A 15,694-nucleotide genomic window follows, 5' to 3' on the forward strand; every position below is an offset into this window, starting at 1 on the left:
GACGAGAGTTATTTTTTATTTCCGCTTTAAAGAAACAAAAAAGGTTGTGCTTGAACATCTGTCTGGTTTCACCTCACAGGGACATGAATCTATTTTTTTTAGTTATTTTGAGGAAAACATTGAAAATAATAACAAAGATATAAGAAGAGATGGAGGAAATTGACACAGGTAGGTAAAAGTAGCAATGACACTGTGAAAAATATACATGAATTAAAAATGTTAGTAATCTTAACAAATTACTATCAGCCAAAAATTTATTGAAGTATACAAACACCCTAATAAGTAGGAGTCAACTTAAAAAGAACCTCCTCCTCGTTACAGAATGTAAAGTTGTTAGTGAACAAATCGGCAATATTTAAGTCTGTACCACCACAGTTTGAACCACTTCCTATCAGCTAAAGGGTATTATTTTGCCAGTAAATGCCCAGATAGGTCAACACTGAAAAGAAAAGAAATATGCATACATTTTGAACACAAAATATAAGGTTGGGTAAAGCGTGCATACAGAGTGGTTTCAGAGTTTAATGTCCATTAGTAGAAAAATAATAGCAGTGTAATGCTTCCAGGTTCATCAATACAGCATTTGCGTACATGCAGTTACATTCCACCACATCTTGCTCAACTCGAGGCAGCTCCACTGCTCAAACTATTGATATGCATCAGCTACGGTATTAAATCAAAAATGAACCATCTAAAGCCGGTGATTTGCAACATTAAAACACCTCTTGCGTGGTATAACTTAACACTCGTAAAAGAACAATTCTTCACAATGACTGGTCATCACCTCATGAAGCTTTGTTGTTAGAATACATACATGAGATCAAAAAACAGTTTCATTGCTCACTTCCCTTTGAGCACTGATCTTTACAATTCATTCACTTTTCATTACTATTGCTTTGGCTGATTTGTGACAGCACCATGTAGCACTCCATCTACAATTTTTGTTTCTGTGCCACCAATAAAATCCCCCCAAAAAATAAAAATATAAAATAAATGACACATTGTAGACAAAAAGAAAAGTTGTCTCATTGTAATGATGACAACATAACTGACTCAACAATACAGAGAGTGTTTCTCAGTCTAAACATCTGTGTTCACAATCCATTCATATTATTGAAGTATATACCAATTCTAAAACCAAAAGAAAAGTGAAATTGGTCTAACATTTGCAGGAATTATGAACTCAAGAACTGAGTTAGCTCCCATGTATCTTCCAACTACAAGGCTACTTGTCTGTATGCCATCTTACATGCCTTGACAATTGAAAGGCTGCAAAGTATCTGTTCCCGCAGGTCTTGCAGATGAACGGCATCTCCTCGGTGTGGGATCTTCTGGTGTGAACCAATAAGGCACTGCTGTGTCGAAAATCTTTTCCACATGTTTTGCAAGAATACGGCTTCTTACCTGTGTGTGTTCTCATGTGGGAAAACAATTCACTGTTCCATCGAAAAGTGTTTCCACATGTTTTGCAAGAATGTGGCTTCATGTTCTCACCTGTGTGGATTTTCATATGAAAGGTCAATGTTGCTTTCTGACTGAATCGTTTCCCACATACGTTGCAATAATGTGGCTTCTCGCCTGTGTGTGTTCTCAGATGTCTGTAAAAATAAAACTTAACATTGAATTCATTCCCACATGTGTCGCACTGGAATAACGGTTTTGGCTCTGCATTACTAGTGGATTCAGAGGATCCATGCTCGCCTCCTTTCTGATCTTGGCTTTTATCTGCATGAGAGTTGTGTGAGAGGAGCTGGTGGTCCTCGTTTGGTTCCGGTACTACAGAGCTTTCAACTGAAGTGTAGCCTAGAGGTGTTTCTTCCACCACACTCTGATTTTCATCGCTGCTCATGTTCAGAGTCTGATCTTCACGTTGGTCACTTTCCTCATCACTAGGAGTCAACATAAAGGTCTCAGTCTCCTGCTTCAGTTCAAGCTGCTCTCCCTCCTGACTGGTGCAGGGTTCCTCCTGTTCCTCTTTAACCTGTGGAGGCTCTGGGTCCTCTTGGTCCAGACTGGAGTTCCTCTCCTGAATACAGAGCTGCTGGTCGGAGAGAACCTCCCCCTCCTCCTTACAGACATGTTTCTTTGGGAGCTCTGGAAGGGAAGACACCAAAATAAATATGAGAATACTCTGATGGTAAAGAAGAGAATGCAAACAGTGCAATCACATGACACCAGGTATACAGCACACTGGATACCACGACAGTAGACAAGGACAGGACGGTAAAATTAGGTGAACCCGTAAGAGAATACCAACATCGGTCTTGGATAAAATATTTTTAACTTTTTGCCATCTGAATTTGCAAACGGATGTTACGTAGCTCCCTCACACTAGAGTTACTTTTTTGCAATAGAATAACAAGGGGGAAGCACAATTATATAGTTATATAACGGCAAAGTCCCTAAAAATATAATTACACAACTGACACGGAATAATTGTATTAAATATATCCTCTTTGATCATGGCAAAAACTTAAAATATTTTAACTCTGGATGGCAAGTGTACCATTACCGGTATTCTCTGCCTGCCTCACTTAATTTTACCAACCTCTTCTGATTTGCTGTCTACCATTTGCCTGAATTCATGACATTAGTCGATTTTCTCTCTACATCAACTGATGTATTCTTTGAGTTATTTTGAGGCAAACATTTAAAATAATTATAAAAAACATATAAGAGATGAAGGAACCTTACACAGCTAGGTAAAAGTAGCAATGACACTGTGAAAAATAAACATTAATTAGAAATGTTAGTAATCTTAACAAATGACTATCAGCCAAAGATTAATTGAAGTATACAAACACCCTAATAAGTAGTAGTCAACATAAAGAGGACCTCCTCCTCATTACAGATTGTAAAGTTTTTAGTGCACAAATCAGCAATCGGCACCATTTAATAATAATAATAATAATAATAACTTTATTTATACAGCACCTTTAAAAACAGAAGTTACAAAGTGCTTTGACAGACAAGGCAGCAAAATGAAGGCAATTAAACAAAAGAAAGCTAAGACAAACTAAGGTAAGACTTACACCCTGATAAAGATAAAACAGTACAATAGATGAAACAATAAAAACAATCGATAGGATAAAACTAGACTAAGAAATGAAATGAAATAAGTGAGAATAAATAGAATAAATAAATAAATAAATAAAAAAATAAATAAAATAAATAAAATAAATAAAGATAAAATAGTATATTAAAATCAAATAAGACAATAATAAAATGAAACATTAAACCGACGACATCACATGAAAGCCATTCTGTAAAAATGTGATTACTGATTTTGCAAGCCTTATCTTCTCAGGCAGGTCGTTCCAAAGCCGAGGGGCCCTTATGGCAAAAGCACAGTCGCCTTTAGTTTTCAGCCTCGACTTTGGAACAGCCTGAAGGGCCCCACCTGAGGATCTAAGGTTGTGAGCTGGCTCATACGGGGTCAACATTTCTAATATATATGTTGGGGCCTGACCCAGACGTGCTTTAAAAGTGATCAGTAAAATCTTTAAATCAATTCTAAAACGAACAGGGAGCCAATGAAGAGAAGCCAGGATTGGGGTGATGTGATGTCGTCTGTTAGAACCAGTAAGAAGCCTGGCTGCTGAGTTCTTAACTAGTTGGAGGCGAGAGAGTGACTTGTGGTTGATGCCAGAGAGGAGGGAGTTACAGTAGTCCAGTCTTGAAAAGATAAATGGATGGATGATTTTTTTCCAGGTCAGGGTGAGGATTGGTTTTATTTTGGAGGTGGTTCTGATTTGAAGGACTCCTAAGTTTCTTGCAGTGGATTTTATATTTACAGACAGAGGACCAAGGGCACTTACAATAGGTGTGGTGGGGTATGGGGGACTAAATAAAATGATATCTGATTTGGAATTATTGAGTTGAAGAAAATGTTGTGCCATCCAACAGTTGATGTCCTTAAGACAGTCTAAAATAGCAGCTAGGCTTGTTGGTTCGTCAGGTCTCAGTGGAAGGCATATCTGTGTGTCGTCTGCATAGCAATGAAAAGAGACATTGTGTCGTTGGATGATTTGATTGAATGTTAGGAGTAGAAGATGAGTAATTACCTATGGTGACCGAGTGGGTTCTGTCTGAGAGGTAAGAATAAAACCAACTAAGTGCAGAGTCCTTGTTGCCAACCCGGTTTTTAAGACGGTTGATTAAAATGGCATGGTCTACTGTGTCAAAGGCTGCACTTAGGTCTAAAAGGATTAACATTTAAGTCTGTACCACCATAGTTTGAACCACTTCCTATCAGCTAAAGGCTATTATTTTGCCAGTAAATGCCCAGATGGGTCAACACTAAACAGATAAAAAAAATATGCATACATTTTGAGCACAAAATATAATGTTGGGTAAAGCATGCATACAGAGTGGTTTCAGAGTTTAATGGCCATTAGTAGAAAAATAATAGCAGTGTAATGCTTCCAGGTTCATCAATACAGCATTGGAGTACATGCAGTTACATTCCACCACAGCTTGTTCAACTCGAGGCAGCTCCACTGCTCAAACTAAACTATTAAATCAAAAATTAAATATCTAAAGCCGGTGATTTGCAACATTAAAACACCTCTTGCGTGGAATAACTTAACTCGTGAAAGAACACTTCTTCACAATGACCGTTTTTACTCTTGATGTGAGTGAAACGCATCTGCAGCTTTGATGAAAAGAATATACTTAAAGCGTTAGACCTCAGTGTGAGTCTGGTATTCTTACCTCATCACCTCACAAAGCTTTATTGTTAGAATACATACTTAAGACCAAAAAACAGCTTTTAATTACTCACTTCCCTTTGAGCACTGATCATTACAATTCATTCACTTTTCATTACTATTGATTTGGCTGATTTGTGACAGCACCATGTAGCACACCATCTACAGTTTTTGTTTGGGTGCCACCTATAAAATCCAAAACATCAAAATATCAAATAAATGACACATTGTAGACAAAAAAGAAAAGTTGTCTCATTGTAATGATGACAACATAACTGACTCAACAATACAGAGAGAGTGTTTCTCAGCCTAAACATCTGTGTTCACAATCCATTCATATTACTGAAGTATATACCAATTCTAAAACCAAAAGAAAAATCAAATTGGTCTAACATTTGCAGGAATTATGAAATCAAGAACTGAATTAGCTCCCATGTATCTTCCAACTACAAGGCTACTTGTCTGTATGCCATCTTACATGCCTTGACAATTGAAACGCCGTAAAGTATCTGTTCCCGCAGGTCTTGCAGATGAACGGTTTCTCCCCAGTGTGGGCTCTTCTCGTGTGATCCAATAAGTTACTGGTATTTCGAAAATCTTTTCCACAGGTTTCGCAAGAATATGGCTTTTCACCTGTGTGTGTTCTCATGTGGCGCACCAAGATACCATTCGTTCGGAAAGTGTTTCCACATGTTTCGCAAGAATGTGGCTTCAAGATCTCGCCTGTGTGGATCTTCATATGACCTTTCAATGATGATTTCTGACTGAATCGTTTCCCACATTCGTTGCAAGAATATGGCTTCTCACCTGTGTGTGTTCTCATGTGGACCACCAGGTTACTATGTGTTCGAAAATCTTTTCCACATGTTTTACAAGAACGTGGCTTCAAGTTCTCACGTGTGTGTGTTCTCATGTGGTTCACCAACTGACTTTTACGTCCAAAATCTTTTCCACAGCTTTTGCAAGAATACGGCTTCTCACCTGTGTGTGTTCTCATGTGGTTCACCAAGTAACTATTAAGTCGAAAATCTTTTCCACATGTTTTGCAAGAATATGGCTTGAAGTTCTCCTCTGTGTGGATTTTCATATGAAAGGTCAATGCTGATTTCTGACTGAATCCTTTCCCACATACGTTGCAAGAATGTGGCTTCTCACCTGTGTGTGTTCTCATGTGGAGCACCAAGTGACCATTAAGTCGGAAATCTTTTCCACATGTTTTGCAAGAATGTGGCTTCAAGATCTCACCTGTGTGGATCTTCATATGGCCTTTCAATGTTGATTTCACACTGAATCCTTTCCCACATATGTTGCAAGAATATGGCTTCTCACCTGTGTGTTTTCTCATGTGGACCAACAACTGACTATTAGATCGAAAAGTCTTTCCACATGTTTTGCAAGAATGTGGCTTCATGTTCTCACCTGTGTGGATCTTCATATGAAATTTCAAAGCTGATTTCTCACTGAATTGTTTTCCACATACATTGCAAGAATGTGGCTTCTCACCTGTGTGTGTTCTCATGTGGACCACTAATGGACTATTAAATCGAAAAGTCTTTCCACATGTTTTGCAAGAATGTGACTTCAAGTTCACACCTGTTTGGATTTTCATATGAACCTTCAATGTTGATTTCTGACTTAATCGTTTCCCAAATACGTTGCAAGAATGTGGCTTCTCACCTGTGTGGACCTTCATATGAAGTTTCAATGTTGCTTTCTGACTGAATCGTTTCCCACATTCGTTGCAAGAATATGGCTTCTCACCTGTGTGTGTTCTCAGATGTCTGTAAAAACTATACCTAAACTTGAATTCTTTAGCACATGTGTCGCACTTGAATAACGGTTTTGGCTCCGCATTACTAGTGGATTCAGAGTATCCATGCTTGCCCATACTCTGATTTTCATCGCTACTCATGTTCAGAGTATGATCTTTACTGTGGTCACTTTCCTCATAACTAGGAGTCAACATAAAGGTCTCAGTCTCCTGTTTCAGTTCAAGCTGCTCTCCCTCCTGACTGGTGCAGGGTTCCTCCTGTTCCTCTTTAATCTGTGGAGGCTCTGGGTCCTCTTGGTCCAGACTGGAGCTCCTCTCCTGAACACAGAGCTGCTGGTCAGAGAGAACCTCCTCCTCCTTACAGACATGTTGCTTTGGGAGCTCTGGAAGGGAAGAAGCCAAAATAAATATGAGAATACTCAGATGGTAAAGAAGAGAATGCAAACAGTGCAATCACATGAAACCAGGCATCCAGCACACTGGATACCACGACAGTAGACGAACTGTGGTCAACTCGGCAGACACTTGGACCTCCGTGGTCAAGTTAGCCAACACTGCAATTTTAGTGCACCTATAATACTAACACTCATGGTAAACGCATTCAAACGGCCCAGATCAGGACATCTCTAACTCAACCCATACTGAAAATCAAACATTTTTACAGTACCAATTAAGATAGTTTCCAAATTAAAAGTCCTAAATTTGTACATTCCAAAAACTAATTTCTGACTATTTTAAATGATATTAAAATACTTTTCTGAATAATTCCGGACAATGACTACTTAATATGTGTTCAGGACATCTCTGACTCCACTGGTACATAACATCTAACTTTTTTACAGAACCAATTAAGACATTTTTCTAAGTAAAAGTCCTAAATTTGTACAGAGAAACAGGTCATTTCTGAATATTTTAAGTGCTATAAAAAGGTATTTTCTCAATAATTCCACATAATGACTGATGTATATGTGTTCAGGACATCTCTGACTGCACTTATACAAAAAAAATAACCTAATTTTTTACTGTAGCAATTAGAAGATCTTTCAAAGTAAAATACCTACATTTGAACTGAGAAATATGTAATAACTGATATTTTAGGTTCTATAAAATTAGTTTTCTCAATAATTCCAGACAATGACTGATATATTTGTTTTCAGGACATATCTGACTACATCCATATTGAAAATCAAAAAATTTTACTGTAAAAATTCAGAGATTTTAGATTTTATTTTTCTGAATATTTGAGGTGCAACAAAATGACTTATCTCAATAGTTCCAGAATATGACTGACTCACATCTGCACAGGAAATCTATTACTCAACCCATATAGAAAATCAAACATTTTTACTGTAGCTATTAGAAGATATTTCAAGTTAAAAGTCCTATATTTGTGCATTTAAAAGGCTAATTTCCATTTAAGGTTCTGGAAAATATTTTTCTCAATAATTCCAGCCAATGACGGATCCATATGTGTTCAGGACATCTTTGACTATACTTGTTAAGAAATTCAAACCTTTTTTCTGTACAAATTACAAGATCTTTCAAAGGTAAAGTCCTAAATTTGTATGGAGAAATATCTAATAACTGAATATTTAAGGTGCTCTAAAAAGTATTTTCTCAGTAATTCCAGACTATGACTGATATATTTCTTTTGAGGACATCTCTGACCCAACTGATATGTAAAATCAAAACATTTAACTATACCAATTTAAAGATTTTCAAAATTCAAAGTCCTACATCTTTGCCGAGAAATATCTAATAACTGAAAAATTGAGGTGATATAAAAAGACTTATCTCAATAACTCCAGACAATGACCAATGCATATGTGTTCAGTACGTCTCAGACTTCACCTATACTGAAAATCAAAGATTTTTACTGTACCAAAGTCCTTCATTTCTAACTTCAAATATCTAATTTCTGAATACTTGAGGTGTTTATTAAATAACTTTTTCTTAAAATTTCCAGATTTGTGTTCAAGACTTCTCTGTCAACAGGCTTACAAAAAGTCAAACAGTTTTAATGTTTTAATTTAAAGATATTACAATGGTAGAAGTCCCAATTTTTAATCATAATTCGGTACATTTAAGAATATTTGAGATGCTATAAAAATAATTTCCTTGATAATTCTTGATAATGACGAGATGTGAGACTTATACTTTGAAAAATCTCTGAATTTGTACAGTAAAAATGTTTGACTTTCAGTTTGGGTGTAGTCAGAGATATCTTGTATAGATGTGCATCAGTCTTATTATGGAATGATTGAGGCAAGTCTTTTTATATCAACTCAAATATTCTGTTATTGGATATTTCTCGGTATAAGTGTAGGACTTTTACTTTGAAAGATCTCTCACTTTGTACAGTAAACATTTTTTGTATCAGTGCAGTCAGAGATGTTCTGAACACATAAACAATAGTCATTGTCTGGAATTATTGAGAAAATACCTTTTATAGCACCCAAAAATATTCAGTTATTAGATATGTTTTCGTATAAATGTAGGACTTTTACCATGTAAAATCTTTTCTTTGGTACAGTAAAAATGTCAGATTTTCAGTGAGGGTATATTCAGAGATATCCTTAACAAATATGCAGTAGTCATTGACTGGAATTATTGAGAAAACTCTTTTAATAGCACCTTAAATATTCAGAAATTTTCTTTTTTTGTGCACAAATGTAGGACTTTTACTTTGAAAGATCTCTTAATTGGTCCAGTAAAAATGATTGACTTTTAGTTTGAGCGGAGTCAGAGATTTCCTGAACACATGAACATCAGTTATTGTCTGGAATTATTTAGAAAAATATCATATATATATATATAATATATATATATCATAGCACCTTATAAATGAAAGAAATTACCTATTTGAAGGTAGAAATGTAGGAGTTATTACTTTGTTAAATATGAATGAGAATGACTCACCTGTGTGTGTTCTCAGATGTCTGTGAAAACTAGACTTAAACTTGAATTCTTTCGCACATGTGTCGCACTTGAATAACGGTTTTGGCTCTGCATTACTAGTGGATTCAGAGGATCCATGCTCGCCTCCTTTCTGATCTTGGCTTTTATCTGCATGAGAGTTGTGTGAGAGGAGCTGGTGGTCCTCGTTTGGTTCCGGTACTACAGAGCTTTCAACTGAAGTGTAGCCTAGAGGTGTTTCTTCCACCACACTCTGATTTTCATCAATACTCATGTTCAGAGTCTGATCTTTACCGTGGTCACTTTCCTCATCACTAGGAGTCAACACAAAGGTCTCAGTCTCCTGCTTCAGTTCAAGCTGCTCTCCCTCCTGACTGGTGCAGGGTTCCTCCTGTTCCTCTTTAACCTGTGGAGGCTCTGGGTCCTCTTGGTCCAGACTGGAGTTCCTCTCCTGAACACAGAGCTGCTGGTCAGAGAGAACCTCCTCCTCCTCACAGACATGTTGCTTTGGGAGCTCTGGAGGGACAGAAAACAAAATAAATAGGATACTACTGGGATGATAGAAATTTGACTGAACAAACAAATGCAATGCGTGTTCTATTTTAACTATCAGGATCATATATGAATCAAATTAAAAAAAAAAAATCAAGAACCATTCATATTAAACACACCTATCCTGTGTAGCTTTATTGCAGGTTTCCAAACGACATCCAGCAGTCTGCGCTGACGGTCGACCTCTTCCTCGTACTGGAAGATAGTTTTTTCAAAGACTCCGAATATTTCTTGAGCAGCGGCAGTGAGTCGCTCGGTGACAAACTCTCTCAAAGACTCAACTGAGGACATTGTTGGAATAATTACCTCCGCAACGTCTACAATATCGTTTTTTACAGCCAGCTCCACACGTGCGAGCAGCTGACGATACAGGCGCTTGTGTTGTTTACTTCCGCTGGATGTCACACTGATAAGTTCCGACGGTGGACGAGAGTTATTTTTTATTTCCGCTTTAAAGAAACAAAAAAGGTTGTGCTTGAACATCTGTCTGGTTTCACCTCACAGGGACATGAATCTATTTTTTTAGTTATTTTGAGGAAAACATTGAAAATAATAACAAAGATATAAGAAGAGATGGAGGAAATTTACACAGGTAGGTAAAAGTAGCAATGACACTGTGAAAAATATACATGAATTAAAAATGTTAGTAATCTTAACAAATTACTATCAGCCAAAAATGTATTGAAGTATACAAACACCCTAATAAGTAGTAGTCAACATAAAAAGAACCTCCTCCTCGTTACAGATTGTAAAGTCGTTAGTGAACAAATCGGCAATATTTAAGTCTGTACCACCACAGTTTGAACCACTTCCTATCAGCTAAAGGCTATTATTTTGCCAGTAAATGCCCAGATAGGTCAACACTGAACAGAAAAAAAATATGCATACATTTTGAACACAAAACATAAGGTTGGGTAAAGCGTGCGTACAGAGTGGTTTCAGAGTTTAATGTCCATTAGTAGAAAAATAATAGCAGTGTAATGCTTCCAGGTTCATCAATACAGCATTTGCGTACATGCAGTTACATTCCACCACATCTTGCTCAACTCGAGGCAGCTCCACTGCTCAAACTATTGATATGCATCAGCTACGGTATTAAATCAAAAATTAAATATCTAAAGCCGGTGATTTGCAACATTAAAACACCTCTTGCATGGTATAACACTCGTAAAAGAACAATTCTTCACAACGACTGTTTTTACTCTTGATGTGAGTGAAACACATCTGCAGCTTTGATGAACGGAATATACTTAAAGCTTTAGACCTCAGTGTGAATCTGGTATTCTTACTTCATCACCTCACAAAGCTTTATTGTTAGAATACATACATGAGATCGAAAAACACCGTTTTATTGCTCACTTCCCTTTGAGCACTGATCATTACAATTCATTCACTTTTCATTATCATTGCTTTGGTTGATTTGTGACAGCACCATGTAGCACTCCATCTACAATATTTGTTTGTGTGCCACCTTTAAAATCAAAAACAACTACAATTTCATCAAGTTCATACGATTACAAAATACATACAAACATAAAATAAATGATACTTTGTAGATAAAAAAGTAGTTGTCTCATTGTAATGATGACAACAGATGACAATACAGAGAGAGGGTTTCTCTCGCTAACAACAACGTTCACAATCCACTCATATTACTAGAGAATATACAAATCCTAAAACCAAAAGAAAAATATAATTGGTCAAACATTTTTAGGAACCATCAACTCAGGAACTGAATTGTCTCCCATATATTTTTCAAATACAAAATAACTTGTCTGTATGCAATCTTACATGCTTTGCCAAATGAGACGCAGATAAGCATCTCTTCCCGCAGGTCTTGCAGATGAACGGCTTCTCCACGGTGTGGACGTTTCTCGTGTGACGCAATAAGGCACTATTATGGGTAAAACATTTCCCACAGGTTTTGCAAGAATGTGGCTTCAAGATCTCACCTGTGTGGGATTTCATATGAAATGTCAATGATGATTTGTAACTGAAATGTTTCCCACATACGTCAATGACCTGTGTGGATTTGTAACTGAAATGATTTCCACATGAATCGTTTCCCAAGACATGGCTTCTCACCTGTGTGGATCTTCATCATGGCTTCTCACCTGTGTGTGTTCTCATGTGGACCACCAAGTGACTATTAGATGGAAAAGTCTTTCCACATGTTTTGCAAGAATGTGGCTTCATGTTTTCACCTGTGTGGATCTTCATGTGATCTTTCAATGTTGATTTCTCACTGAATCGTTTCCCACATACATTGCAAGAATGTGGCTTCTCACCTGTGTGTGTTCTCATGTGGCGCACCAAGTGACTATTCCATCGAAAAGTGTTTCCACATGTTTTGCAAGAATGTGGCTTCAAGTTCTCACCTGTGTGGATCTTCATATGAAGTTTCAATGCTGCTTTCTGACTGAATCGTTTCCCACATACGTTGCAAGAATGTGGCTTCTCACCTGTGTGTGTTCTCAGATGTCTGAAAAAATTTGACTTAAACTTGAATTCTTTCCCACATGTGTCGCACTTGAATAACGGTTTTGGCTCTGCATCACTAGTGGATTCAGAGTATCCATGCTCGCCTCCTTTCTGATCTTGGCTTTTATCTGCATGAGAGTTGTGTGAGAGGAGCTGGTGGTCCTCGTTTGGTTCCGGTACTACAGAGCTTTCAACTGAAGTGTAGCCTAGAGGTGTTTCTTCCACCACACTCTGATTTTCATCGTTACTCATGTTCAGAGTCTGATCTTTACTGTGGTCACTTTCCTCATCACTAGGAGTCAACACAAAGGTCTCAGTCTCCTGCTTCAGTTCAAGCTGCTCTCCCTCCTGACTGGTGCAGGGTTCCTCCTGTTCCTCTTTAACCTGTGGAGGCTCTGGGTCCTCTTGGTCCAGACTGGAGTTCCTCTCCTGAACACAGAGCTGCTGGTCAGAGAGAACCTCCTCCTCCTCACAGACATGTTGCTTTGGGAGCTCTGGAGGGACAGAAAACAAAATAAATAGGATACTACTGGGATGATAGAAATTTGACTGAACAAACAAATGCAATGCGTGTTCTATTTTAACTATCAGGATCATATATGAATCAAATTTTAAAAAAAAATTCAAGAACCATTCATATTAAACACACCTATCCTGTGTAGCTTTATTGCAGGTTTCCAAACGACATCCAGCAGTCTGCGCTGACGGTCGACCTCTTCCTCGTACTGGAAGATAGTTTTTTCAAAGACTCCGAATATTTCTTGAGCAGCGGCAGTGAGTCGCTCGGTGACAAACTCTCTCAAAGACTCAACTGAGGACATTGTTGGAATAATTACCTCCGCAACGTCTACAATATCGTTTTTTACAGCCAGCTCCACACGTGCGAGCAGCTGACGATACAGGCGCTTGTGTTGTTTACTTCCGCTGGATGTCACACTGATAAGTTCCGACGGTGGACGAGAGTTATTTTATCTTTCCGATTTAATAAAAAAACAAAAAAGGTTGTGCTTGAACATCTGTCTGGTTTCACCTCACAGGGACATGAATCTATTTTCTCTCTGCATCAACTGATGTCTTTTTTTTTGTTATTTTGAGGCAAACATTTAAATTAATAATAAAAAAGATAAGAAGAGATGGAGGAACTTTACACAGGTAGGTAAAAGTAGCAATAACACTGTGAAAAATATACATGAATTAAACATGTTAGTAATCTTAACAAATTACTACCAGCCAAAAATTTATTGAAGCATACAAACACCCTAATAAGTAGTAGTCAACATAAAAAGAACCTCCTCCTCGTTACAGAATGTAAAGTTGTTAGTGAACAAATCGGCAATATTTAAGTCTGTACCACCACAGTTTGAACCACTTCCTATCAGCTAAAGGCTATTATTTTGCCAGTAAATGCCCAGATAGGTCAACACTGAACAGAAAAAAAATATGCATACATTTTGAACACAAAACATAAGGTTGGGTAAAGCGTGCGTAGAGAGTGGTTTCAGAGTTTAATGTCCATTAGTAGAAAAATAATAGCAGTGTAATGCTTCCAGGTTCATCAATACAGCATTTGCGTACATGCAGTTACATTCCACCACAGCTTGTTCAACTCGAGGCAGCCCCACTGCTCAAACTATTGATATGCATCAGCTACGGTATTAAAATAAAAAATTAACAATCTAAAGCCGGTGATTTGCAACATTAAAACACCTCTTGCGTGGTATAACTTAACACTCGTAAAAGAACAATTCTTCACAATGACTGTTTTTACTCTTGATGTGAGTGAAACACATCTGCAGCTTTGATGAACGGAATATACTTAAAGCTTTAGACCTCAGTGTGAATCTGGTATTCTTACCTCATCACCTCATGAAGCTTTATTGTTAGAATACATACATGAGATCGAAAAACACCGTTTCATTGCTCACTTCCCGTTTATCACTGATCATTACAATTCATTCACTTTTCATTACTATTGCTTTCGCTGATTTTTGACAGCACCATGTAGCACACCATCTACAGTTTTTGTTTGCGTGCCACCTATAAAATCCAAAACAACATAAAAATATAAAATAAATGACACATTATAGACAAAAAAGAAAAGTTGTCTCATTGTAGTGATGACAACATAACTGACTCAACAATACAGAGAGTGTTTCTCAGCCTAAACATCTGTGTTCACAATCCATTCATATTACTGAAGTATATACCAATTCTAAAACCAAAAGAAAAATCAAATTGGTCAAACATTTGCAGGAATTATGAACTCAAGAACTGAGTTAGCTCCCATGTATTTTCCAAATACAAGGCTACTTCTCTGTATGCAATCTTACATGCCTTGACAATTGAAACGCCGTGAAGTATCTGTTCCCACAGGACTTGCAGATGAACGGTTTCTACTCGGTGTGGGCTCTTCTCGTGTTAACCAATAAAAGGGCAGCTGTGGCACACGAGGTAGAACGCTTGTCCCGTAACCACAAGGTTGGTGTTTCGAATCCCTCTACAGTCAACATGCCAAGGTCTCCTTGAGTGAGACACCTAACCCACAGTTGCTCCCCGGGCGCTTCTTAGTAGCCCACTGCTCCTCCGGGATGGGTTAAATGCAGAGAATTGTAATTTCCCCATTGTGGGACTAATAAAGGCTACATTTATTATTATTATTATTATAAGGCACTGCTATGTCGAAAATCATTTCCACAGGTTTTGCAGGAATATGGCTTCTCACCTGTGTGTGTTCTCATGTGGGACAACGATTCACTATTCCATCGAAAAGTGTTTCCACATGTGGCTTCAAGTTCTCACCTGTGTGGATCTTCATATGAAAGTTCAATGTTGATTTCTGACTGTATCGTTTCCCACATAGGTTGCAAGAATGTGGCTTCTCACCTGTGTGTGTTCTCATGTGGACCATCAACTGACTATTAAGTCGAAAAGTGTTTCCACATGTTTTGCAAGAATGTGGCTTCAAGTTCTCACCTGTGTGTGTTTTCTCATGTGGACCAACAACCGACTATTACCTCGAAAAGTGTTTCCACATGTTTTGCAAGAATGTGGCTTCTCACCTTTGTGGATTCTCAGATGTCTGTAAAAATTTGACTTAACATTAAATCCTTTCCCACGTGTCGCACTGGAATAACGGTTTTGGCTCTGCATTACTAGTGGATTCAGAGTATCCATGCTTGCCTGCTTTCTGATCTTGGCTTTTATCTGCATGAGAGTTGTGTGAGAGCAGCTGGTGGTCCTTGTTTGGTTCCGATACTAAAGAGCT

The 15,694-nt window shown here is 37.7% G+C and overlaps 1 protein-coding gene across 1 annotated transcript; it reads right to left on the minus strand.

The window, feature by feature from the left end:
* Nucleotides 1–4,618: 4,618 nt before the first annotated feature.
* On the minus strand, nucleotides 4,619–13,348 carry LOC129101492 (zinc finger protein 883-like). The gene is made up of 4 exons (XM_054611331.1): nucleotides 13,079–13,348; nucleotides 12,153–12,923; nucleotides 6,375–6,470; nucleotides 4,619–6,284 (listed from the first exon to the last, which is right to left on the minus strand). The coding sequence occupies exons 1-4, from the start codon at nucleotides 13,248–13,250 to the stop codon at nucleotides 5,164–5,166; spliced, it is 2,160 nt and encodes a 719-aa protein (XP_054467306.1). The 5' UTR covers nucleotides 13,251–13,348; the 3' UTR covers nucleotides 4,619–5,163.
* Between the last annotated feature and the right edge of the window lie 2,346 nt (nucleotides 13,349–15,694).

Source organism: Anoplopoma fimbria, chromosome 13 (assembly GCF_027596085.1).
Source record: "Anoplopoma fimbria isolate UVic2021 breed Golden Eagle Sablefish chromosome 13, Afim_UVic_2022, whole genome shotgun sequence".
NCBI classification, from domain to species: domain Eukaryota; kingdom Metazoa; phylum Chordata; class Actinopteri; order Perciformes; family Anoplopomatidae; genus Anoplopoma; species Anoplopoma fimbria.